Raw genomic sequence first — 27,033 nt, forward strand, 5'->3', positions numbered from 1 at the left:
CTACATTTTTGAACAAGTAATTAGTGACTGTATTGGATTGCATTTTTAAAGTGATTACAAGTGATTGTACCGTCGAAATGGTTTTGAAACTGTTATTTTGAGGTAAAAAAAAAAAAAAAAAGTTACATAATGTTTCTGTAATCAATAACAACAAAGTACTGCTAACATAGACAAATACACTCAGTTGGCAGTTTATTAGGACTAGCTAGAACTGTCACTATGAAGAATTTAGACAGTGAGAGAGATGTGTGAAGTCTGAGGGTGTGAAAACAAAAGTACAAACAGACATGAACCTTTGTCTCAGTGGGCCGTTTGTCTCTCCAGAAGCGCGGGGTTGATGTCAGTAGCTACATTCAGACTCATGTGTGGTCTGACTTCAGCCTCAGTGAGTTAGAAATTAGTAACTGTGACTAAGTGTGACCTGGCTATCACTTGCTGCATATGTGCATGTGTGTGTGCACAAGTTACAGTAAAATGTCTTTTTGAATTCTTTTTCATTCACACTCAATATACTCACGGTTTACTGTTTATGAGCATTTCTGAATGATTCATAACAAATTACTGCAAGGAAGGATGGAGGATTTATGTACTGACCTTCAGTGTGTGTGTGTGTGTGTGTGTGTGTGTGTGTGTGTGTGTGTGCGTGCGTGAGGGAAAATGACAAGAGAGAGAACTGTAAGTGTTTCTAATGTGGGTTAAAGCTTTAATCAAAGCCATGCGGGGTCCGGGAGGGGAAATGAGAGTGGTAATAAAGAGTAATAAAGTTTACATTCTGCAGGAGAGGCAGCTTTGGCTCCAGCTTTACGATATCACAGAGTTGTGTCTTAAAAGTCCTCCCTCTGCACCCTAATCCAGTTCTACAGACGAGATCAAAGCTGTGATGCCACATAAAGCAGAGATTTTAATTCTGACAGGGCTTATTAAAAGCCCACAGTGCTGATCCTGTCATTACGAAGAATGGCTGAAGAAAAGGAAAGACGTCTTTGAATGATACAGTTAAACGCAGAAAAACTCTATAAAAGTAAATCTCTGAAATTCCCCTGGACCATTTGGAGTTTGTCATGAACTTCTCATAACTGTGCGTAAAAAAAAAAAAAGGTTAGAAATGACCCGCCGGAGTGTGAGAATAAAAATAACACTAGAATAGTCCAAATATCTACCACATGCACAGCTTCAATAGGATTGGAGTGACTCGGCAGAGTGGTATGTCCGGGAAAGCTACGGGTTAATTTAAGACTAGGAGCAAAGCCTGTTGCCAATTAGGAGCAGTGAGCGCCACATGTGGGCTAGACTTAGCTATCTCCAGAAGGGGGCAAGGGGGGCAGAAACCGCGGTGCGCGCAATGGAGACAAGCTGACAGTCTGTGCAATCACTTCTTCTAAATCAATTGGCAGTTACGTGTTTGGACGGTTTCTAATTTGTGGGATTTTTTTTTTCTCCTGAGAGATGATTAAACAGGATCTGCAGGGCTGAAGAACTGGTGCGTAAAAGGACCACCGCTTATTCGTGGCCTGAATCCATTTTCACCTTTCAGCATTGCAACATGGCACGCATCTCTGCCATGTTTTTACTCTGTGTAACATCTATACTCAGTGGAGCAGAGAGCGTAGCTGAGACCTGCCGGGGGACGCGCTGCTTCGCTGGCCAGGACTGGAGAAGACCGTGCGTCGGAGCGCACTGCCAGGGGCGCACGGAGGCAGCAGCGCCCCGACGACAGTTTCACCCCTCTGCTCAGTCGAGACAAGGACAAGTCTACCCGAGTTATCAACAGGATGGCCATTTCAATCACCACCAAGCGCAGAGCTCGCCGTTATCACCGTACACCATCGTCCAACCTCAGCAGGGGGGCTTTGCGCAACAAGCGGGTACGGATGGCACCAGGAGGACCAACCCGAGAACCGTCACTGCGGAGGTGTTCCATCCTGGTTGCGCCGGTGGGACGTGTCCCACCACAGTCTCCCATCACCCGACGAGTGATGACAGTGCAACATGGGACTGTAAAGGGATTGGATGTAAACTTCCCCTCCGGATGCGCCAGAAGTCCAAGTCTTGCGTTGGAGACGGTTGCGGTGCGCACGGAGGAGACGACGGGAGAGGACACTCATCCCCGGTTCATGTGACAGACAGAGCGGCGCAGTTTCTGGATGAGCTTCCAGACTTTGGTTCGGAACGAGGCGCGTGGATACAGTTAACATGTGACATGAAACCAGGTCAGTATCAGCCTGCCAGTGATTAGACACAAACTGGAAAGAAAGATAAGTTGATCTCATTCCAACTGCAACCTTCTCAGTGAGAAAATGATAATTACTTAAATAGCTGTGTAATAGTTTTGTATTTTTGCCACAGGGAACAATGAGGTTCCCTCAGAGGATGCTCTGGTGCTGCAGCTGCAGCTGTCTAAGAGCCAGGACAAACTGGTTGAGGCCCTCAGGGGCCAACAGGACGAGGTCAGGGAGCTGCAGAGGCTCCTCAGTGAGCAGCAGGGGACGCTGGTCAACCAGCAGAGAGAAATACTGGAGCAACAGAGGAGGATGTACGAACAGATGGAACAAGTAAGGCGGCTGTGACTGAGGATGATGATGATTAATAGAGTGTTAATAGCTGGGGGATTTGTTATTGGCCGGTGATTAGAGAAACATTAAACATTTAGTTAGATGAGGTGCACTGAAAGCACTTGATGATGTGGACCGCTGACCTCTCTGTGGACAATGTGGTCCATATGGGGATCAGAGGTTTGAATGTTCTGTAGAAGCTGAAATCAGGATCTAAATAATACGGACAGCACGTAATAATCATTCATTTTGTAGTTTAATTGTGTTTTCTTAAAAGTCATGATGATTAATACTATGATCACACTTAAGTGTTTGAACTTTTTAATTATATTCTTCCCCTTCCAGGTCAAAGCCCAGTACAACATCATGATGGACAGCATCAAACAGACATCCTTCCAGGGCCTGCAGGGGGAGCTAGACAGTCACATGGACACCCTGAGTGGGCAGGTCAGAACCCACCAAGCTCAGCAGGCTCTCTCTCTGCACAAGGTAGACATGGAGGCCAGCGTGATGGAGGTGAGCTGCAAGTGGAATCAGGGATCAGGAGTACAAAAGTGTTCAGAATACAGTGTACCAAACTATATGTGTGATACCAGATGTTTCAATCTGACCAAACTCATTTGTAAGACAAGGCCTTATTCGTAACTAAAGGAATGTACAAAATGAACTTTAATTTAATGCAAGCCATCATCTTGCAAGACCATGTGCCTGTTTTTTTTATATGTTGTGGATATGTTTTGATTCAAAGTATCTAAGTACCTTAAATCAATCAGCAAATCAAACAATGTACTTCCAATTTTAATGCACTTATATTTTATTTTCCATTTTCTGCTACTTTATGTTTTCAATATGCAAACTACACCTTCTGTTCTGTACCCAACTATAATCATAGGGAAATATTATATTTTATACATTTAGTTACTAGATACTTTGCAGACTCAGCACAATGCAACAATATGTGATCAACAAATTAATGTATATGTTTGTATATGTTTCTCAAGTTTTTAAAATTAGCCATAGCTATATTAGCTTCAGTACTATCATAATCCATTATTAATTATGATAATAATCCAATCATATTATATACATTATTCTACAATGGGCCATACTCCATATTTAATACTTTTACTTTTGGTATTTCAAGTAAAAGTTTGATGCTTATACATTCGTATGTTTAATTAAAGGGGCACTATGTAGATTTGGAGATGAAAATTCAAACTCAGAATTTGAATATTAATTAAAGCTGCAGTCTGGAGTTTTGAGAAAAAAGTGGACTTAGTCAGAATATTTTAATGATACAGCTCCCGGGTCCCTCCTTCTTCCTCTCTGCTGCCTGCACTCCTGCCTTCAAAGCCCCTCCCCACAGAGGAGCCTGCTGTGCACAAGCAGGCTTGTAACTACAGTAACAGAGGACGCCAGATAACCAAGATGTCACATTCAAAATAACAACAACAAGATAAGCTCCGATTGTTCTATTTCTGATCAATACAACTAAATTACAATGACGGGTGCCCCATGCAGATCACTGTAGATATCCCGAGTAACAAACAATATTCCTCACATCGCTGTAGACGAAGTTACCAGCTAATCATTCAGGTAATCATCATCACCCTGCTGCCTTTCTGAGGCATGAGTAACATTATTTCTCTAAACCAATTCAACCACTTCAGCGTACTGAACACAAACTAACATTATAACTGCAAGACACTTTTGCTAACCAGTAGCCATAAAGACAGAGCTAAACACCAGAGTTAGAATACAAGCTAACAAGCTAAATTTAGCAGCAAGCTACGTAGCTTGACTGCAACATCGTATGGCGATATGCGCTATTGTGTGTAGTACTGTAACCGGCGCCACCATAGTCTCTTGGTTAAAAGATAGAATAAAACATATATCAAGCAAGAGTCCTTACTTGTCAAGCAGAAAAGTCCTTACAGATCCTGCAGCTCACTCCGTCTCTGAAATGACACTCCGAAATTCATCCTTATTTTCTCTCTGGCTCGGTCCAATTCTTTGTTTTTACACTGCTTTTCTTCACCAGTCTTCTTATTTCTTCTCTTTGACGTGGGCAATGGTGGGGCAATTTTCGGCTCAGTTGTTGTTGTCTGTTCTCCTCCATAGTTTACAGTTTGGGATTGAATGTATCTGACCAGGTCAGAGCAGACATTGTGCCTGTGCGGGGGAGGAGCACTGCCCAGTATTCGTGAGGGAGGGGGGCTGCCAGCAGGGTATGCACGAGAGTGATTGACACTTCTCAGACACTCCCCTTGGCTCTGATTGGTTGTGTTGATCTGGGAGAGGTGGATTCTTGCTAATCAAATTAGTGCCACTGGGTGGAGCCACAGACAGTGGATTTTTACACAGCTGACCTGTATCTCATTCTACTGTCAGATCAAAATGTCAATTTTAGCAAATATGACAAAAAAATAGTTACAGACTACAGCTTTAACATTAATCAAATATCAACAAGGTAGTGACAGAAAGGTGTATATAACTGAACTATAACTGAATTTACAAGCTGTTCTCAGTGGAAAATAAGGTCCACAGACCTCTGTTTGAAGCTAGAAACGTGGCAGGGTTCACCACATATAAACGTAAAACAGTACGAAATAGTGTTGTGTGTTATAGTCAGTTTGTTTATTCAGTCACTAAAACAAAGTGAGTTTGTTCATTCAGTTTGTTTAGGCATGAAAATCAGTCAATTAAAATTTCTTCCCCATAATCACACAGTGCACCTTTAAAGTAAAAATTTCAATGCTGGATATTTAGTTTTAATCACCCAAGTTCTTACATTAATACCTTGAATCTTGCATACAATAACTTCTGCTCTAATGTTCCATCATTCTTCGACCAACATATATTAAATTGCCTGGAAAAAGTAAAGTTGATATCAGCAATATATGACATTACTATGTTCATATGATATGCAGACCTGACTATGATGTTCATGTCGGATTATCACACTGACATGTTTGATGCCATCAGGTGGGTCGCTCCCTGATTGCCTGTGGAAGTTGTGGTCCTGACGAGTACTGCGGCTTCAGCAGCGGTCAGCCTCGCTGTGAGAAGTGTACCATCTGTCCTGCAGGCTTCTTCCTGGTCGCCCAGTGTTCAATCCACGCAGACAGAATCTGCCAGGTAAGCACTACTGTCTTTTTATAGTGTGCCCAAAGACAACATTCCAACTCAAAGCACAGAAGAAAAAGCATAGTTTGTGCTGGTGGTTATAGCAAATGTTAATAAATATTCAGTGTTTCACCACCAACTACTATCAAATGTAGAATTGTCATAATGGACATAAAAAGACCAAAGGAAACAAGAAGCAGCTGGAGACAGGACAAGAAAGCTACCAGGCTTAAATTTGAACTCCTTCTATGACCTGTTAATCACACAGTCAATCCTGCAATAACAGATTTTTTGGCTGATTGAGGACTGCAGAAACAAGTTATGAGCTCAACACAGTCATGCTATCAACTTTAAGGTTGATATCACATACGTCTTTGAAAGCAGTTGCCTGTTTGAAGTAACAGTTACAGGATAACTTTAGAATTTCTGGCCACCGTCTGAAAGTCCAAGCATCACTGTGTTTTAGCTCTGTTTGTGGTCTTCACTCTACACTCTACATTCACTCCTCTTGCTCTTTAGGTGCTAAATGCTTTACTGGAAACGTTTTGCTGTTAACATCTGCCACCTGCTGCTGCAGGCAGTTGTTGGCCAGAAAACCAAACCAAAACTGAAAGATATAAAACTGCTCTGTAGAGATTTCTGTGGGTTCCCCACAAGGAGCAATTTTACTTCAAGTAGTCATATTTTACAATTAGTCAAGTATAATTGTAGCTCATTTAAAGATAAAGGTAATAATTCTGCATTAAAATGTATATAAATTGGGGCACACACTGTCTCAATTGGTGGAGCAGGCTTCCCATGTACAGATGCCTTGTCCTCACTGCAGTGGCCCAGGCTTCGAGTCCAACGTGCAGCCCCTTGCTTCATGTTTACAGCCATCTCTGAGCAGCTGTATCAATAAAGCCATGAAAAGGCCCTAAAAAATAACTAAAAATACATATTTTGTTTGACATGTGTATACATTTCATTTGGTAGCTGTATCTTCTGGGACAGAATGAGGAAGTCTGTGAGTGTGATTAAACGTAAAGTTAAACACACTAAAACAAACAGCCAAAATGAATGTACTGTATGTTAGCAGTAAGTTAGCAAGTTAGTACGTTTTGCTCTGAAGAAACTATAAATAATTTGTTTAAAATGGATTCAAAGTGTCGATTTATTCATCATTACAGGACAGAGATGAATGTCTTGAAATAACTGATCTGTGTGGAGATCCACAGAAGTGTCTCAATACTCCAGGTAGGAATTTCTGAGATCCTTTTCTAAATATTGCCTGCACTGTTTACAACTTATCAACTAGAAATTACCGACAGTCCCACACTTCCTCCATTTGTTGAACTTCTGACTGATTATTTCTTGTAAAAGGCTGTGCTTCAGACACTGAAATACTTTTTACCCCGTCATCAGGTGGATTCAGGTGTCAGGGCATGACAGAACGAGATGCCACCTCTGGAATGTGCAGCCATGGCTACTTCTACAACTCAGACATGGATGAGTGTCAGGCCTGTAATGAATGCGATGGTGAGCCCATAGCTTCACCTTGTACCTCCACCTCAGACGCCATGTGCTCTGGCCCTGCTGCTGGTGACAGTGCCCTCTCTCTTGCCTGGGCTGGAGATGCAAGTCTGCCTGGCGCAAAAGGCCACATCCTTGCTCACGCCTTCCCTAGCGTGCAGCTTCACCTCCAAGGGAAAGGCGATGCAAGTCTGGTGGCCCCTGAAGACGGGCACCTGGTGCTTCGGCAGCACGGCCTGATCTGGCTGGATGACAATCTCTCAGTGACTCACGGCTGTCGTAGTTTCATCCAGGTGTGTCTGCGAATGAACAACACGGACGGCTCTGAAAGTCGTGACCTCAGTGGTGTACGAATCGAGCAGCAGGACGTAAGGTCGCTACAGAGCGTGAGCATCAGTGGGGTAGCAGAGGTGGCACCAGGTCACATCATCTCCCTCTTACTCCGGAGTGCCAACCAGCACTGTAACCAAAGCAGTGAAGGTCTGCAGCTGTACAATCCTTCAGCAGCTTCGCTCAGTCTCCTCTGGCTCTCACATGACACTGGGGCGGTTGCCATGACAGCACAGGCTATGGTGTCTGCACACTACCATACAACCTATCGCCCAGTTTTCCGCACCACCTCCACATCTGACCCTTATGTGGTGGGGCTGACTCATGACGGCCGCGGGATCCGTTTTGCCGAGAGTGGCACGGTACGTTTTGTATTCCAGCAGGCATTGTACTCTATGGGCCAGGCGTGTGTGAGCGAGGGCTTCCAAATATTGGCATACCTCAACCATAATGGAACTGGCATGGAGCTGTGTCGTACCTTCAAACCAGGCGTGCACTATCGAGACACATCCATATCTCTGTCTGGAGCCTCTAAAGTTGACCCTGGGGACACACTAGCCTTTGAGATCCTCTCTCCTGCTCAGTGCAACGTACGTTTCTTTGGCGATGAAACAGGCATCAGCACCCTCAGCTTGGTTTGGGTCCCGGCTGCAATCTCTTCCTCTTTGTCTGCCTCGATATCTCACACAGGCCTTCCCTCAGGAGCAGTCCGAAACAAGCCTCTGTTCTTCCGCCAGACCAGCACCCAGGTGTCCCAGATGGAGCTGCTAGGGAAGGGATCCACAGATCAGAGACGAGATTTTGTCTTCAAGGAGAGTGGCACTGCCAGTGTGGCTCTGGATCTCAAACTTATTCACTCCTGCAACCTGGTCAAGGTGACTCTTCTAAGGCGAAGTGATCCAGAAGGGTCAGGAGGAGACCGGGACGCAGAGGGAGCACGACCTGTCCTTCTGGCCCAACAAGTGAGTGGTCAGATGACTGAGGGCAGCCACTGGGCCAGAGTGAGCCTGCGGGCATCCTTCCAGGTTCATAATGGCACAGCGGTGTTCTTCATACTTGACTGTGTACGTGGACGGGTAAACCAGATCAGCCACCACTCAGGAAGTGGAGTGTCAGTCCTCTGGGTGGCAGCATAACATAAAACAAAACTTTATTGAGTTGTTTCTTGATATGGTTTCCAGTTCAAATGACCAGATGTTGAGCGATTTATATGATGGACTAATTTTGTTGGTTTGTTTGTAAAGGAATAGTTAGACAGGTTGGAAAAGATGCTTATTTGTTTCTTGCCAAGAATAAGATGAAGAGATAGATATCACTCTCACTTATGTCTGCTCAGTGTTAAGAGTGTTAAGCTGCCTGTTAGCTTAGTTTAGATTAGTTTAGTTTAGTTTAGTTTAGCGTAAAGACTGGAACCAGCTAACCGTGCTCCATTCAAACATGAAAAACTACACTTAAAGGTTAAGCACCTGTGAAGCTCAATGTTGAACAGTTCTATCTTGCTTGTCTAATCCGTGCTTAAAGCAAATTGGCACCAAGTTGTGGTTACATACCAAGCTAGCCCCTTCCCAGCCTTTGTAGCTACTAAGCAAAACTAAGCTAAGCTAACCATTTCTGGTCATCATCTTCTCATTTACCTTTAACAAGCATATCTCCCAAACTTTGAACTATTCACTTAAGCTGCCTTTTTTTAAAGACTTTTGTAAAAAAAAAACAAAAAAAAAAACAACTTTAAAAGCTTAAGTATGGACTTATTTTAAAAAGCATAGCATTATGCATCAATATGAATGCAAGTATTAGTATTGTGTAATGATTTCTGCAAAAGTTCAAACTATGGCCCTTAAGAACAGTCTCCAGCTTCAAATACACTCAATTTTTCTCATGCTTGAGTCGTCCATGAAATTCCATGTGCTTTAACTATGTCTGTCTTTTATTTATGTAATTCATTCACACCAAAGGACTTCGTCACTCCCCCTGTGACTACAGCATTTTTCTGCTGTCGCCAAAAGCGATTCTCTGGTGCTGTTTTAATCCAGGAGTGTGTTTTTTTAAGAGCACATGTTTAATGTTAGCTGCCATTTTCTAATGTGAATATCTACTGCATGCCTTGTTTAATGACCACTTTCTGCATAAGAGAGTCATGTGTTCTTCGCTAAGGCCCTGTTGATTAAACTATCCTGGGGAGACAGCATGTTATTTTGTTATACAATGGCCTTAAGAGTTACTGTTTACTCAAAATGTAATAAAGTGTATATTTGATGTTTTGTATTAATGCAATAAAAGTGTTTTGCTTGACTCTCGGCTCTCTCTGTATAGGGACTCTGCTTGGTGTGCTTGCTCAGCCAGGTGGTGGACTGGCAGCGCGGTGCACCAGGGTATTGTTGGTGTCTACACCATGAGCAAAGGGGCTTCGGATAGTAGGTCTGGCCTGCTGTATGGTGGTTTATGTTAGCTAATGTTAGCAAACGTTAAGAACAATAAAGCTGTGAATGCTAACTGGCATTTCTTATCTAGTTAGTTGACTTATGACTCTTCTATTGGCTACTTGTGCTGTTGTTCCTAAAACATTTCAACACTGTTGAATGCTAAAATGTTTTAGCGCTAGAAGCTATTACGACACAGGTTCTAGATTTAACTGTGCTTTAACAATAGTAGCCTAAGTATCCACGGCAAAGCTACAACTAGCATACAAGAATAACTCGTAAGCCTTCAAATTTGTCTTGTCTTCAGGTTCCTTTCTTATTCACAATCAATACAAACAATATCAGGGTGCTATAGCCTATCACAGATGACAATTTTTATAATGACAGAGATGCAATTGTTCTGTGCATATAACCTCGTGTCTGTTAGGCTAATGCTTGCATGAGCTTTTCCCTCTTGCCGCAGTTAGAAAAATGGAGACTGAATTGTACGTGTTTGCTCCTGGCAGAAGCTGCCAGGTGTTTCCTGTTACACATCAAAGAACATAGGTCCTTTATCATGAATTTAAACAGTTGAAATTATATTAGGCGGGTAGTTAACCTCCTAATGGCCTTCCTACACACGTCCACCAACATCCCCTCTCTTTCTCAGAGTGCTGCTCTGCTTTGGCCCAAGATCAAAAAGCATATTACGACCCTGGGCATATGTTCTATGAAAAGCAGTCGACCAGTTGATGTTATTATTTCAGCCTTTGAAGTCATGACCCGGAGGTTAGTGTGTGCTATAGATTATTCAATAAATCGTGACTTTTAGGGGATTAGCGCCATTAATATGCAGGCCTGTGTCTTGAAGGTGCCAGTATGGAGTCTACTGGATCAAAAGAGTGCCGACTCAACCATTTCCCACTTCAGTCCTCTGATTCTCTCTAGTTCAAGGTTACTTGACCGGACTGTTACCGTGAATAAAAAATGGGCACAGTTTATGAACATGGCCTAACTTTTTATGTGGAACCTTTGTGAGAAACTAGACAAAAAGAACAAAGACAACAAGCGAACCTGGAAGTTGACAAACAGACCGGAGAGAGAGCATATCATGAGACAAATTGAAACCACCTCCAGGCTGACGGATGACGGATGACTGGCTGGGTGAGTTATGGTGGTCTGAGGATGATAAATGCTCAAGGAAAAAGGTCAGAGCCCCACAGTATAGAGAGTGGGGCTCCGTCTGGAAGGACTAGTTGCCCTAACACATTAGCACTGGATGATAGTTAATAGGCTACAGATGGATGGAGAGACAGCCTCAACAGCACATGTGTGTGTCCAGTAGGTATGGGTGTGTCTTTAGCGCCTGGGCTGTATGCACATATGTTCACTTTTAGGATTTGGTCGAAGATTCTTAGACACTTCTGTGGCCTCCAAAATATTTTGATGAGATCAAAAGAATAAGAATCAACATTATTTATTCTAAAAGGAGAATTAGATCCACTAATCTGTAAAGTATTGCATGTTTATTAAAAGGAGCAGTTCCAAAGAAGAAATTCAAACTATTAAATAATTTTAATATTTACAATATTAATCAGGTAATACAACAAACTCAGAAATATTTATTGTTTCTACCACTGAATAAACCAGCTGTTCTCAGAGGAAGATAAGGTCCCCAGAACACTGCTGGAAGCTAGAAAGGTGGCGGGGTCTGCCACATATAAACAAAGTGAAACAGTATGAAACTGTGTTGTCCTTTAAGATCAGTTTGTTTAAATTAAGCGTACTCAGTCATGAGAGTTTGTTTATTTAGGTGTTTAGGCATGAAACATACCAGTCAATGAGAATTTTCACCATTAAAATGTCTTCCCTAAAACTACATAGAGCTCCTTTAGGAAAATTTATGAAAGTTGTTAGGAAGAGGGGATGGTCCAAAAAGGGAATGTTAAGTGTTTTATCGCTTCGTTAAAGGGAGAGTATACTAAAGTTTTTGCGGTAACAAATCGTTTTTTTTTTCAAAGTGGAAGGTCCAAATATCAAAACCCTGTCTATGCTCTTGGTTCTAAAAAGTTAAAAGGTTGACCCCCATCCCAGCACCTCTAGTCCCTTATATGTTTTTATTAAAATCAATCCTTGTTGTAATAACATAATTTCTTTAACAAAATACAATATATTGAGTCTTGATGCTTCAGATTGTAATGCTCCCTAAGGCGCTGTTATTCGTGATTTCGGGCAAAATAGATAAAATATGACTTGCCTTGTCTTGAAAAGTGATTCTAACACTTCATACTCGTGTCCATACAATGCTTGGAATGTACACTCCCCAGCTTTAACAGGCATGTGTGGAGCTCACAGTCTACAGTAGACAGGCTGCCAGATTTAAAGTGTAGCATGAGGTGGATGGTGGGACGACTGGGCCACATATGGTGCACAGACTGCATATGTACACGACAGGTAGCAGGAATGTGCGGAGGGCAGGTACGCTCCAAACCTTGCCCTCGATACTGAAACAAGCTTAACATCAAGGCAACAGAAAGAGAAAAAGACACGGAGGAAGGGATTGGGAGAAAGACAAGAAGAAAGCTGTGGGAAAATAAAGAGAGAAATCGGCTGCTCCTGTGTCCGTGCATCTGGAAGCAGTTCTCGCTTGTTTTTGAACTTTCTGCCTTTAACTCGCCCAGAGGTTTCTGTGCTCTGCAGTGAGACATAATGTTTGGAGCTGGATGTTGTACAAAAAAAAAAAAAAAAGCAACTTATATATAGCTTTGAATTACAGGCCACTGACACACAAACATTATGAAATGGTTAGCAACCCAGTAAATTTGTATGTTCACCATCAGAGGAAAAGCTTGATTACAAAGAATATCACAATGCATGTTAACGCACACGACAGGTTGCACATATTAGAAAGTATATGAACACTTAACTGTTCATTTCATTGTAATTTCACCAATGTCCAGTTATTGATTCCTAAAAAGCAGAGCAGACTTAATCCTACTGGTGCGATACTGCCCTCTACAGGAGATAAAAGGAACACAACATGATTTTATTTTAGTTTTTTGGTGGGGTTAAATTTATTATTATATATTATATCACTGCATACATATGCCACGTTCTATACCACAATGTTAACAATGACTTATTTCATATTATTCAATTCATCAATTTGCTCTTTGACAATACAACCAATGTTAGAAGAGTAATATAGATCACTGTAATCTTATTTGGGAATAGATTCAGTTAAGATACAATGCCACACGTCACCCAATGATCTCAAAGTTTTACACAATTATCAAGTAGGACTATATTACTCTAGGTAAAGTTAATTATTATTCAATGATAGCAGAAAAACAGCAACTGTTTGATAAAGTGTGTAAACATGAGCTGTGATTGAAGAAAAGACTACAAAGTTAAAAATCCCAGATATCATTTCAGGATGTGACTACAAAAACCTAACAGTGTGTACTTAAAGAGTTCAGGCTTTTTCATATAAGTCTCCTTTTTTTTGCCATTAGTATAATGAATCCTTCAAAGCATTCAGATAACAGAGATCAGACGTGACAATTCGGCACTTAAGTGTTGAGTGTTGCAGCATGAAGGAAATTATGTCGCCATCATCCCATGAAAAGGCATCTCTGAGGCTTACGGTGGTGGAGTTAATGGGTGACGATGAAACGAAAAGGAACAAAGCGAGGAATGAAAGAGGCTGCGTGGTGTGTGTTGAGCAGCGGCAGCCTCTCAGTGTTTACAGCTTTGGGATACGCTTGAAATGGTGAAGCGCAGCTGAAATACAAAAAAGGCTGTGAGGCTGCTGATTGTGAATGACGACCATCGGTTTGGATAAACGCATTAACGTGACGCTCAGCTGCGCGATTTCCATATTAGTTACACAATGCTGCAATAACGCTGTCGACGGGACAACAAATAGTCAATGCACCTCGGTTGTACTGGGTTAAAACAGTAAGGCAGTCTCCACTCGGTGTGATGTTCTTGGCAAAACAGTGTATTTAAAGCTTGTGAGTGTAAGTTTATGTGTAAAACACTGTATCGTATGATAATACATCGCTTTTTGGTCCCATGCTGCGAATACAACTGACTGTCTCCAAGATGTGAGACGACAAAAGACGTGAGAAAGATGAAAGATAGAAAGAGCGAATGAGTGAGAAAGGAGTATACTGTGAAGAAGAAGAGGAGGAAGGATGAGCGGGTACAGAGGAGAGAGGGTGTTGCGTTGGTTAAATAAGGCCTTTAGGGAAGGAGGTGAGAGTGAGACAGTTTCAGTGCAGGATCTCGATGAGGAGGCGTTTGAAGTCTCCACCGCACTCGGAATCCAGGGCGTCTTTCAGGGTGACGTCGTATTTCTCCAGGTACATGTCCTTCACGGTCTCCAGGTCGATCTGTGGGTGAACGACATGACACCGCTGTCAACACGACAAACTCCTTTCATTGCTAGCGTCTGTTTGTTGAAATGGACGGTCGTGAATTAGAAACAGCCTGGTGCAGAGCCGGAACCTTGTGGAGGAATAAACACCACCAGTCACATTGGACTCTGCTCTAATTTGTAGTCGTTTACAAATAGGAGGAGAGCACAGGAATTAGTTTTGAATTTTTGGGATTCAAATGTGGATTCATTTTCATTTATCATCCCGACTGCAGCATTGATCCGCAGAGGTGATCTCCATTGTCGGGTGTTTATTTACGTTAATGTTGGCTGCTGGCTAGAGCTGGAGGGGAAACTTACTTTATTTCATGAACAGAGAGGAGAGGGGAAAAGAAGAGAGAGAACCACAGACTCTGGTGCGTACTGAGTTCAGTTAGAGGTTGAACTGAACTGAAATGCATTGTTAACTTGAGGGATTTTAACGCAGAAATTTGGTTTTGAAGATCTGCAATCTCTACGATTCATTAAATAACTATGCGGCTACTATGTATGATCAGACATTTGGCCGTGTGGTGACAGGGACTCGCCTCAGAACGGCCTACAATGATGCGGATGAGCGTGTCTTCATCGGTGCCCGCTCCCTTCATGGCGGCATTAAGGCGTCGGGCAAAATAAAGCTGAGGGTTCTTGGCACACCGGACTACAAAACACAAAAAGGCACCGAGCGTTATCAAGAGAACTTGTCTTTGATTATGTATTTCACGGCTCGCGAACAATCCTGTCACTGTGTTACCTACCCAGAGTGATGTAGCACTCCTTGAGAGTTCCTGTCGCCTCAGAGTCAATGGTGTCCAAAATGTCTGTGCCTGAAAGCTGCGAGACAGTGAGTCAATGAAAAGAAGAGGACAATAAGATAACAAGACCACCTTTTAATGTCTACAATGAGGAGAGGTCAGTCGGAAATCATCTTGCAGAACCCGCTTTCTTGGCAGGAAGCAGTGTGTCCTTACCGACTCATAGGCCTTAAAGGTGGCCTGAAGCTGCATGTAGTTCCTGTGTGTCAGGATGTAGGTGAAGGTCGACTCATCAGTGCCAAATCTGCCTTCTCCTGCCTGACGGGCACAAAAACAGGAAATAATATGCCAACATTTGTGAGTTTATGTCTTGCTACTTTTGGTCAGCATTCCCATCAGTAAGGGGCCTGTACTCAAATTCATGTGCTCTAGGAACATGGTGAGTACAATGTTATCCTGGCTGATGAAAAGTAGGGATAGCACTGCGAAAATAAGACACTGTGTCATTCTTTTATGGAAAGAGTTCCAAAGATGACTATATAACCTCATGACGGCAGCAACGCTAACGCTAAGTCTCATTTCTTTTTACCCCTAAGCCAATTTTTACAACTTCTACCCTCCTGCCTATCAGAACAGAGTGAACATTAGTAGTTAAAAACTCCACCTATGAAATAGATAGGCGCGTCACGGTGAGGCTGGGCTCAGACGCTGTGACGTGCGGTTCTTTGCAGGCATAACATTTACCATGATCTCCATTTTAGCACGTCAGCTAACTGGCTTTACGATGCCGTGCCATTGTTCAAATAGGCCCAATATTTTGTTCCCACCATATTTCCTCAAAGACCTGCCTAAACTCTGTCTCTGATTGGCTCTGACGCGGTGACATTCTTTCTAACGCTAACCATCTAACCAATCATCTGACCCTCAGCAAAGAACAGCCTTTGACCTTTAAATTTTGACCTGATGGTTGCGCAAGACGAAAAGTTAAGGGTTGATCAAAGTGATGACAACTCCAGCAATCTATCAAAAAGTTTGCCGGATATTTTCACTAAATCCTCACAGTGCTAAAAGAACCGACTCAGGATCAGTCATTTTTTATATAGAAGACGGAATGTTAGAAGTTGGTAAAACATTTTTGGCAGACCTTGCCACATCACCGTCCCCGCACACATTCATTGCTGTACTGTATTACTGTGAAACCTAAAATATGAAGCTTCACAACATAGTGAAATTCCACAAAGGTTTCTCAATCCTGTACTGTAAGAAATGCCACAGCACGGCGTTACCAAAAGCCAAAACAAGCTCTGATTTTTAATAAAAACCTGTGCTTGTGAGATTTTCGCAGCCATCCATCTCAGTCTGGGATCAGATTTCCGTACAAACACTGATGTTATTTTCGGGGCAGACCATGAATAAGATCTCTAATTCGAAGGAAACTGTGCGGCGCAGATCTCATCTGTCAAAGTACCTCAAACAAAGATGTGGCATCCTGTTGGGCTAAATCCTCATCCACTTCATAGCCCTCGTCTCTGCTCGCCTGTGAAAAGAAAGCAGGGTACAGGAGAGCAGAGGGGAGAAAAAGGGAGAGGAGAGGTTTAAGTGGACGGATAAAGCATCCGGTGCGGTGGGGGAAAAAGATTTTGTGAGCGGAGGAAAGGTCAAAACGATGGATTACAAAATAATCTCTGGCATTTAGCAGGATAACAATCATCTGCCACACATTAGAGGGAAGTATGTGAAGGCCATTGAAGCTCTCTGGATAAATGTCGCTGTAGAACATGAGTCACAATGTGTTTGTCTTTTCTCTTTCTGAGGGAAGGAAAAGAGAGGGGAAGCAGAAAAAAAAATGGGTGGGAGCGCTGGAAAGCCGGAGAAGGCATGGAGGCCGAGGCATGCCAGACAATGATGTGATGTGTGACGAATGCCTCAGTGGGCGAGACGCAGCGTGGAGAACAATCCTGCCAGCTATTATCAAAGGAGGACAAGTACTGTTGTCCTTGTCTTTATGGCTTCCCTCCAGATACATGACTTCCACCTCAATATCAAATCGCGCTTGAAACTCACGCCGCCTCGTGTGCTGCAGCGCCCCTTGTAACTGTCAGAGCTGTTAGTGCCTGTCACGGTTAAATAAAGCAAAAAAAATGATGAGTCTTTTACCTGCAGCAGTGACATCAGCAAGTTCCTCACATCTCCACTGGTGTCATCCTCGATGTCTGCGTCCAGCTCACGCTCATGAACTGGAAGGTAAGACACAAGAAGAGCTCAGGATATTTTGTGAAACTGGAGCTCGAGGAGGATCATCTACATTGCTGTACTTGTGGTCAGCGATGGATCATTTCAGCATGAATCACTCCTTAAGAGTGAAAACACCCACAACATTATGAATAAGTGCAACGGAGTGTTTATCTGTTCCATGTGCTGCGCAAATGACCACACTTTCCAGCACGAGATGAGCAGCAATTTTGTAGCCGTTAGATGAGTCAGCATGGGAGGAAGCTCACCCTGGGCGTAAGCCTGCTTGTAGCTCAAGATGTCCTGTTAGGAAGCAGAAGAAAGATGAGAATAAGAGATATTGGAGCTGCTGCTGGAATAAACTAGAAACACGAAACTTGACACAATAGGTGGACTTGATGTGAAAGACCGCCATGACGGTTTTTCGACACACATTTCTTACATCTCCTCTTAAACCCTACACCTGATTGCTACCAAAATTCCTCTAGATCATTACTGGACCAAGCGTATCAGAAGTGGCACAAGGCTTGTTGATATCTTATTTAGGTTTCAAGATATTGACCAATGAAGGTTAAGGAAAATGGCCATAGCTTAATCTTGGTACACATCTTCAGGCTGAGTTCGGGAATAGTTTCACCGGATTATTTGACCCATGGTGGGCGCCACAAGTGCCAATAATATGCACCTGAAGACTAAGTAGACAGCATTTTGCCAGTTTTGTTGCGCATGAATTAACCAACATCAGAAGTGGTACATTGATGGGTGCAAGTGGGCGTGGCTTATCACACATGTGCAAACCCTGATTAAACTCCCTGGAGACGTCCTGCGCAATCACTCCAACACGCACCTCAACTTTCGTTCAGTCTGATTAAGGGGGACGAATGGCAACACTTTGAGTGTGCAATTACTCAACAGCTGCAGGCTTTGTTCCAACGAAACACAAGTGTGTTTGCTCACCTGTGTGAAGCCTGAAACCCACTCAAAGGGAGTGAAAAAGAGCTTAACATTTGAGATGGATCAAATGACTGTCTAACAGTTCAGATCTTTGGAGTGTTTAGCATCTTTTAGCTCAATTAAGTTTTGGTTTTACAGCCTCAAACTTTACTGTTTTGGGTCATTCCCACTGCTACCATCTGCATTATGTCCGGCAGCAGGCGGCTGCTTTCAGCAAAAAACACTGAACTGAACAACAGTTTGGTTTATTAATAGAAAATATACTGGCAGCGAGTACCGACTCTATCTGAAGCCGATGATCGTGATAAGCACTCCGTCCTCTTGGGTGCCCTTTGATAAATAAATCATTATAAAGTGCCCTCACAGGTGCCCTTTGAGTGGAGAAACAAGTTGCAGTGCCATATAGACTGCCCTACATGCCAGAAAAGGGCTTGATACCGTTTTACCTTAACTGTATCATGGCCCTGCTGCTTGCACAACAACAATATCCCATATTGACAGACCTCATTGGTGGCCGTGCACAGGATCTCCACGAGCACATCTTCATCTGTGCCCGCCCCCTTCATTGCCTTCCTCAGCTCCTTGGCAAAGTAGATCTGAGGAGGGTCCAACATAGCCATGGTGGCATTCTCAAAACTACCGGTCAGCTCCTTTTTCAGGACCTCTTCCAGCTCCTGAGCAAACACAGTGAACACAGAGGTGACGTGATGTGTGGTTGTCGTGTGTGTGTGTTTTTGTATACCAGCGCATTGAACGTATTGACAGACAGGTACTCACATCATCGTACTTCTCGAAGTAGGCCTGTTTGATCTCCACACGCTGAGCTGCACAGCGATTGGCCAGGATCTGAATAATGGCCTCTTCATCTGTGCCTGGAGAATACACATCAGCACACACACGAAGGGTTAACTTCACATGCAAATACAGTTAAGTACGACATCGTTGCTCAACGCCTAAAAAGGCACTTCAAAGACTGAAGGCTGTGTAGGAATCGTGCCAATCAACCTGTGCACAACTTTTATTAAAAGGTGCAACATGTACGAATTTTAGTTGAAAAGTAACCCAAATTATCGAGAGAACGTGAAGAATTAACTGTTTTGACGTCTGTATCATGTTGCAGAAGTTAGCGTGCTAACAATCTAGGCCCGGTCCAAAGCTCCTGTGCTCAGGATGTAAACACTCACATTCCCCTGGTCGTCCGAGCTCCCAGACAGGACCACTAGCTGCACTGCTAATTGAGCTAATAAGCTAAAGGCTACTGTTAGCAGGTTACTGTGGCTGCCTGCTATTGTTTTGAGTAAGATCGGTGGCCACTTCCTCCATATTGCACCTTTGAAATGGCTGCAAGACTTAAAGACGTATTTCTGTTAAAACTGGGTCAAACCACCGTTTGTGATATGTGTGTTTGTGTTATATTCACGATGAATGAACCTCATGTGACAACATACAGTAATGCATAGCTGACAGGCCATCCTGGAGCCATTCAAGACATTCAAGACATAAAAATTGTGTCATATTTATGCCAACTTGCTTATTCTCATAATCATGTAATTTTGTTTCATTTGATGTCTCTTCAAATTTAGTGGGTATTTCTGTGCTGTAGCTGCCTCTCATTCATCACCTCATTTACCAGAGGTCAGCGGAGGAGATGAGACGGAAAGGGTTCGACACTGTGCGTTGATGCCTGTCACTGTTACACCAGCCATTCACCGTGATGCAAAGTAAACTTAAAGGAGAATTTCAGTCGATTTAAACATGCAGCTTCATTGCTCAAGCTACCCTTGACTTGCCAGTACCAAGTCCAATCCGTCGAGCGTGCACTTACTCCCTCACTGGCAGAGACGGAAACGTATTCCAGCATTTTCGTGTTTCTGTTCATAATGTACATGTCCATGTTACAGCCTGTCATGAGCCATGAGCCTTACAATAGCCTGTTAAGCCTGTTAAGTGCACACTCGGTGGATATACTAGTTTGGTCTAGCTACCGGAAGACGCGGATGTCAACCAACAGGTAAGTAGCTGCTTGCACAAACACACTGTTTTAACTACTTTTTTATTCATTGTGAGTCATAAACGCTACAGTGCTGTGTTGTAAGGTGTCTGCTGATGTTGCATAACTTTTGGTGTGAGATGTGGAGCATGTTAAGACGCTTAAAACACAGTGTAAAGTTCTGACCCCATGCTGTTAGCGTTCAATGCTAAGTCTCCGTTCACGGAGCTCTGTAATGGTTGGACCAAATGTTTTCGCGTCTTCGGTACTGGCAAGTCAAGGGTAGCTTGAGCAATGAAGCTGCATGTTTAAATCGACCAAAGTTCTCCTTTAATATGTTTAGTCCGTTTCTGTGAGGCTGTAACCTGTAATGTCAGCAGAAAATGATTGCAAAGATGGAGAATGGAACAGATCAAAAAAGGAGGAAGTGTTGGCTACATATTGCTGATATACAGCAGCTCCCAGTGAACGGATGTTATTGACAAATTGCCTTGAAATGTTCTGCAAAGTTTTCTGCAGGATGTCTGGCACACTATTAACTTAAGTCACTTTAAAAGGGCTAAACTGACCTTAAAGGACAACACACAACTGTTTTGATTTGTTTATATGTGGCAGACCCTGCCACGTTTATAGCTTTAAACAGTGTTTTGGGGACCTTATACCAGCTTGTTTGTTCAGTGATGGATAAGATCAATATTTCTTGAGTGTGTATTGTCAAACTAAAAGTGTTCTGCGCTCTGGAGTGGAGATGTCGCGTTTTGATATCAGGTAAATCAGTTGATTTCTGATTTAGTTATTCATCTATGAATGCTTTACAGGTCCTGTGTGTAAGAAAAGTTCATGTTTGAGTCTCATTACCCAACTCACTTCGGGACTGTAGGACGGGTCGGCTGCCATCCCAAAAGCAACACTTTTTAACAAGTTGGGACTCAAAAAAGGTCTTTTAATCATATCCAAATAGAGAAAGAGAATATACAAGAACTTCTAGAAGACTTAGCCAAACCTCTGTTACTCTGTACACTTACCTAAACCTTTACATGCCTTCCTGATGGCCTTGATATCAGCTGTGACATCAAAGTCCTCATATGGGACTATGGTGGGCTAGAGGATAGAAAGTCAATATGGACATCATTCATAAAAAACTACAAAATCATCCACTTCAAAACGTACTTCCTGGGATCAAGTCACTGACAGACTGTACCAGGGAAAGCAGCCTGCAGAAAGTAATGTAGTCTATAATAAAATTGATATAAAAAGAATTAGAAAAAAAAACAAAAACACCAGTATGAAGCTGTAATCATAACGCTCTCCGGTCAGACGGGTGAAAGAGTGCAGAGAGGATGTTTTACAGCAGATCCAGGGCAGAGCGAGTCTCCCTGCAGGAAAAGGGTGCAGCCCTGCTGTGCTAGCTGAGTCATGGTTCAGCAGCAGCAGCAGAAGTGTGCAGCCTCCCCTCCTCTCCTCTCATCCCCCCTCCTCTCCTCTACCACCCCCCGGTTAATACAATGCGGCCTTATTGATCAGCGTTTCTGGGAAATTCCTCATCTCTGCTGCTGGCTGCTGGGCCTGGCAGGGCTTCACTGTCTGTGCCCGAGTTAACTGCGCAACTTTCTCAGTGCTCACACTGTCCACACAGTTCGTGCATACAGTCTCCCGATGAGAGACATAAACTTACATCATGACGCTTCAGTGATCCTGCTGCTCACCACGACTTCTCATTTTTCCACATCCCAATTACATCACCGCAAAAACCCGACCGTCCAGCACAGAAACGAGAGTTTTCTAAGTAAAATCCCGGCGACACCACTGTGATGCACTTGATACAACAGCTGAGAAGTTGTAGAAAACACACGTTTTTCTTACCTGAGCGTTGCCCATGATTGTTCCGCTTTTACAAGGTGGCAAATGAGGGCTGGAGAGAGTGTGTGTATGTTTGGGTGTCGGTGCTGTGTTGTTTGCGCTGCAGCTGGTGTGTGATGCGTGTCAGGTCGGATGGGCTGTTCCTGCATGGAGGCAGCCCTGTCCGGTGCTGCAGGGTGACGTCACTGCCGCTTATTAATTTAGCAGGATGGAGCTGGGTCCTAACACATGATCATTAACCAGTTGTTGGACCGGTTCTGACAACTGGATTATTAATTATTTCTCTTATGTGTGCCCACTGCTGGAATTTAACAAAGTACTTTCACTCAACGGCCATTTGAAAGTTCTTCTACCGAACTTAAAGGGGCACTAATGTGGCTTCAAACTTTGAATTTTATAATTGGAATGTTAATTATGTAATAATAAGAACTCAGATATTTAGATTTATTTATTCCCATAGCTGAATAAACAAGTTGTTCTCAGAGGAAAATAAGGTCCCCAGAACACTGTTTGGAGCTTGAAAGGTGGCAGGGTCCGCCACATACAAACAAAGAAATACATTATAAAATTGCGTTTATTCAGTCATGCAAACAAAGGCCGTTTTTTATTTAGTTTGTTCAAGCGTGAAAAACATCAGTCCATGAAGATCTTTCTCTTCTGATTAAATTGTTTCCTTTAAACTACATACTGCTCCTTTAAAAGGGTCAGTCAAGCAATGTTATGTATTAAAGTGTGTTTACAGGTCTTGGAGTACTGTACTGCTGCATATGTGACAAAAGTAGTATAAACCTTTTATGGCTCCAGAGGAAGCTGCATTTAATCTGATAAACTGCCTCCAGTGATGTCACTCAGTGGCCAAATTGCATTGTGGGTAATGTAGGCATCAGTGAAGAAATGATCATGGCAATTATAAAGTGTTACCCAGTGTAGAAATACTTCTTTAAGTTCCTGCATTAAACATTTAAAATTTTAGTCAAGCAAAAGTAACATCAGAAAAACGTTTTAAAAAATCAAAGATTGAAGTATTCATTAGTTAAGTAATATCTTAAAAAAAGTGAGAAGCATTGTAATGTTGATGAGGTGCCGCTAATTTACTTTGACAACAAGAAGAGTTCATCTCTATCAATGGACTGAATTTTATAAGATATGTTTTGTTTGTCTGGAAAGGATCTTAACCAGTTACAACAGCAAAAGAGGCCATGTCGTTGAGCAACAAAAGTACAATATTTCCCTCTGAAATGGACTCATAAAGTAGAAAATACTAAGGTAAAGCACAACTACCTCACTTACAGGTCTTCGGTAAATGTAGTAAGTTTCCAAAACTGTCTTATCTGGAGCATCAAGAGTCTCCACGTGGTGGCAGTGTTGTACAGACTAGAACAAAGACAATTGATCCTACAGTAGAATTGACAGGGCTGGCTGAAGATGTGGAGATGTGGCAGACAGAAGCAGGTATTCGAAGCTTGAAAGACTAACGAATATGTTGCTTTGTATGAGAAATATATACACTTGTCCTTTCTTCTCCCTCATGGATTAAGATGAAGATTCCTTTTTTAGGTTTTAAGACTGAAAAGTGGCTGTAATGTTTCATGTTCAAAGTATATTTACTATAAGATGATGATGTTTTGTATACTTGGTATCTTTGGGGATGAATGACTGATCAATCGACTGTATATAAGGGAACAGCAAACAGCCTCTGGCACCACCCTCATGATGTTAAGGAAGCCGATTGGTTTCATTCCGTGAGGTGATCCAACCTTGGCGTTGTGGAGAAAACACTGGCAGCTGATCAAGACATATGGATTATTACTGTGAACCTCGCGCAAACAATATTGAACACAACAGAGAGAGTCTCGAAGCAAACTGGGGCTTTATAGAAAGATTTAATCCAGAGTTGAGAACAGGGTATTTACTATATGTACATGCAACACAATATGAATGTACAATATACTGTAAACACTCCCACGTGGATGCTACAACATGTTGTAACGTCTTGGAGCCACACTGTACAATAAAACAAGCATCAAATACATGAAGTGGGCAAGTTACATCATTCCATTTCAAACAGCCTTAAACCACCAGATAGGAAAAAAAAACCATGTGAGAGTTAGAGAGAGTGGTGGGTCATGTTTATTTATCAAGCCAGTCACTTTGTGGATGCACCTTTCTGAATGCTCAATGGGCAAAACAGATTATTTACACAGGAAGTCCTTCCCTCAAAATGCTTGATAAATAAATGACAACATCTGACATTTAGTTTTGAAAAACCTTTGTGCTCCCAAGTCTTCTTTAAGTATCTCATAAGATATGCAATTATTTATTTTTTTTAAGCCTTCTGGTGAATGTATTTTCACGGACATGCACTCACAGCCGTAATGAAGCTGAACTGTCTACCGTTTGATGCGCTGCATTTGGCGTCGACCGCGCTGCATTAGGTGTCAATGGTGGGAGGCTGATCGCAGGACAGAGAGGCTGGCAGTTGCTGTTCTCCACGGATGTGACGTCCAAATTTTCAATGACTCACTTTCTGTCGGCGGACGAGTGGCCAAAAAAACGCTTCGTTCATGCATAGTCGTGGTTTTAGCGATCGAACATGTGCAAAGATTTGAAGGAAGGTGCATTCAAGCTGATGTGAAACGGGCAACTAAGTGACAGAAAAAAATGCATTATTCACATCATCCGCCCTATTCAGGCTTGGTTTTGGTCCTCCAGCACATTTTCTTTTTTTTTTTTTTAGACATGGAAATACTACAGCCTCTGAGAAGGGACATCTAGGGCGAGAATACGGAGTAAACAGTAACTAAATATCGACAGAAAGGAGAGCCTCGTGGATATTTCAGTACTGCTCAACTGTAAGCCGTCTGAACAGGTGTGTGCGTTGTTGATGGCGATGCACGTCATTTCAAAAAGCATGTGGTACGTAAGGAGACAAATACCAGAAGCAACAACATCAAAAGTTCCATATTTGAGTACAAGTTAACCAATAAACATTCAGTTATTGGATTCTTGACAGTTTACCACATGCAATGAATTTTTATAGAAAAATACACACTGTATATTGAGCATCGGAACTGAAAGATACCGTTTTTCTCGTTTTGAAATGAAGCCATACTACAATCCTTTGTTTTTCCTGTGTTCCACTAATCAAACAGATCATATCATGAATTATGCATTTGGCCTCAAGGTATGACATCACAGCTGTGTCTGGGGCTTTGGTCCTGCTTCTCAGAGCTGATAGCTTATTTTTTCCTACAGTTATTTTTCCCCCTGCTGCCTGCTTGTTTTCATCATCAGCATCTTATACAGTCAGTCTCCACTGATTTACCACGCAACGTAGAGCATCATCAGCGTAACAAAGGAAAACATTCATCTGGATTCGATAAACTCATTCGGTGAAGCATTTGCTGTGTGACTAATGATTGTCTGATCCGTTGGTAAATATAGATATGATCACTTTTCTCAACGTGTAGTCAACGTGATAGAACATACCTACAATGTAACTTTGACAAAATGTGCAAGCAAAAGTGCAGACTGAAAATATTCCTTTAAAGTGACTTCAAGGTTGCATTCAATGCAATGTAACAACGAGACCTTTGCTGTTTAGCAAATGTCTGGGTTGCGTCGATGGACAGCAGAATAAATGTTCTTTTCCGTCTTGGGTCACCCAGAGAAAAGCTTTCTCATCAACTGCAGTGTTCTGTCTTTATCAATGTGTCCTCTGTGAATACAAAAAAAGTACAATCATCACACCAGTCATCATGCCCTCTCCCCAGAGTCTTGCTCCTGGAATTCCCAGGGGCAAACATCTGCCGTGACCGCCGGTTTGTGACTAGAACTCATTGAGCTCCCCTTCTTCTTCTCTGGTGATTTTTTAGTCTGAGCAAAGCTGGTGTGCGAGGGCTCGCCCCCCCTCCTGTTCTCCATGGCCTCTGGGTCTCTGGTGGAGCTCCTCCGGCGCTCAGAAACCGGCCCGCCGCACTCCGACGACTGGCTGGTCCGCCTCCTCTCCGACTGTGGCTTGCTGGAGGAGCTCCGCCTCTCTCTGCTTTTCTCCCTTGCTTTCTCCCTCTCGGCCTTGTAGTTGGATGAGCTGGAGCCTTTCCGTTTCTTCTTGTGCGTGGTGGGGCTGTTGCATGTCTTCTCCTGCTTCGGTGAAGGTGGGCCATTGTAATCCCACGGGCAGATCTCTACCATCAGAGAGGGAGGCTGCAAAAGGCTCCCCGTGGACTTGGAGTAGTCTGAGTGGAGCCCCTTGGGTTTGCCGTCAGTTGGCGTGACGCTTTTCTTACGCCTGATCCGGTCTGGGGAGATGGAATCGGAATCTCCCGCCAGCATGGGCTGCTCATCAAACTCCCAGGGGCAGACGTCCGGCTTGAGAGGGAGAGGTGACCTGGGTGGCCGAGATTTCCGCGTTTCCCTTCCGTCCTCCCTCTCTCCTCCTTTATCTTTGGAGCGTCGTCTGTTGGAAGGCGACTGGCCTGCTCTCTGCCTCTGCTGGGAGCGGCTCCCTTTGCTGATTCCAGAGCTGCTGCTGCTGCCTCTCCGGCCGCTGGTAGTTTCTCCAGGAGCGATGGAAACATGTTTCTGGGTCTTTCCCTCAGACGGAGTCTGAGGTTCTTCCAGCTCCCAGGGACAAACCTCGGACACATCGTAGAGGTTCCTGCCGGTTTCGGAGCAAATGGAAGGCTGGCTTCCACTTACCTGTTCAAATCAATTGGAACAAAAACTGCGAATCAATTACTGTATTAATCAAATTATTTGAGAGCTAAAGAGGGCTTACGGATTGCGTAATATAATGTTACGTAATAAACTGATTTTTTGAATCTATAGCAGCTAAATGGAGAGCATAGGGGAGCATTTACACTAGCTGCTCATTTACAAAACAAATGCAAATATTTGCTCT

The 27,033-nt window shown here is 43.0% G+C and overlaps 3 protein-coding genes across 5 annotated transcripts in view; 1 reads left to right on the forward strand and 2 right to left on the reverse strand.

Moving 5' to 3' along the window:
• LOC115572266 (uncharacterized) overlaps positions 1 to 9,812 on the forward strand; it is an 11,113-nt gene extending 1,301 nt beyond the window's left edge. For 2 of the 3 annotated variants that reach the window (XM_030402175.1, XM_030402177.1), the window contains exons 3-8: positions 1,594 to 2,210; positions 2,347 to 2,552; positions 2,898 to 3,068; positions 5,538 to 5,690; positions 6,848 to 6,914; positions 7,083 to 9,812. In XM_030402175.1, coding sequence (XP_030258035.1) covers positions 1,594 to 2,210; positions 2,347 to 2,552; positions 2,898 to 3,068; positions 5,538 to 5,690; positions 6,848 to 6,914; positions 7,083 to 8,656 — 2,788 coding nt within the window. In that variant the 3' untranslated portion in view covers positions 8,657 to 9,812. Of the gene's footprint in view, positions 1 to 1,280; positions 2,211 to 2,346; positions 2,553 to 2,897; positions 3,069 to 5,537; positions 5,691 to 6,847; positions 6,915 to 7,082 lie in introns of those variants that run through there. The other variant, XM_030402174.1, reaches the window with a different exon arrangement.
• A 3,156-nt stretch (positions 9,813 to 12,968) lies between these two features.
• On the reverse strand, positions 12,969 to 22,316 carry anxa13l (annexin A13, like). Its single transcript, XM_030403828.1, has 11 exons — positions 22,134 to 22,316; positions 21,296 to 21,371; positions 19,058 to 19,152; positions 18,784 to 18,954; positions 17,596 to 17,629; positions 17,252 to 17,331; positions 16,563 to 16,631; positions 15,311 to 15,412; positions 15,098 to 15,173; positions 14,888 to 15,000; positions 12,969 to 14,316 (listed from the first exon to the last, which is right to left on the reverse strand). Exons 1-11 carry the CDS (start codon positions 22,146 to 22,148, stop codon positions 14,197 to 14,199), a joined length of 951 nt encoding a protein of 316 aa, XP_030259688.1. The 5' UTR covers positions 22,149 to 22,316; the 3' UTR covers positions 12,969 to 14,196.
• A 1,678-nt stretch (positions 22,317 to 23,994) lies between these two features.
• Positions 23,995 to 27,033, reverse strand: part of gpr158b (G protein-coupled receptor 158b) — a 74,827-nt gene continuing 71,788 nt past the window's right edge. Inside the window, exon 13 of the mRNA XM_030403596.1 lies at positions 23,995 to 26,831. Within this exon, the coding sequence (XP_030259456.1) occupies positions 25,887 to 26,831 (945 nt within the window). The 3' untranslated portion in view covers positions 23,995 to 25,886. The remainder of the gene's footprint in view (positions 26,832 to 27,033) is intronic.

The sequence above is a fragment of the Sparus aurata genome, chromosome 21, assembly GCF_900880675.1.
Source record: "Sparus aurata chromosome 21, fSpaAur1.1, whole genome shotgun sequence".
Lineage (NCBI taxonomy): Eukaryota > Metazoa > Chordata > Actinopteri > Spariformes > Sparidae > Sparus > Sparus aurata.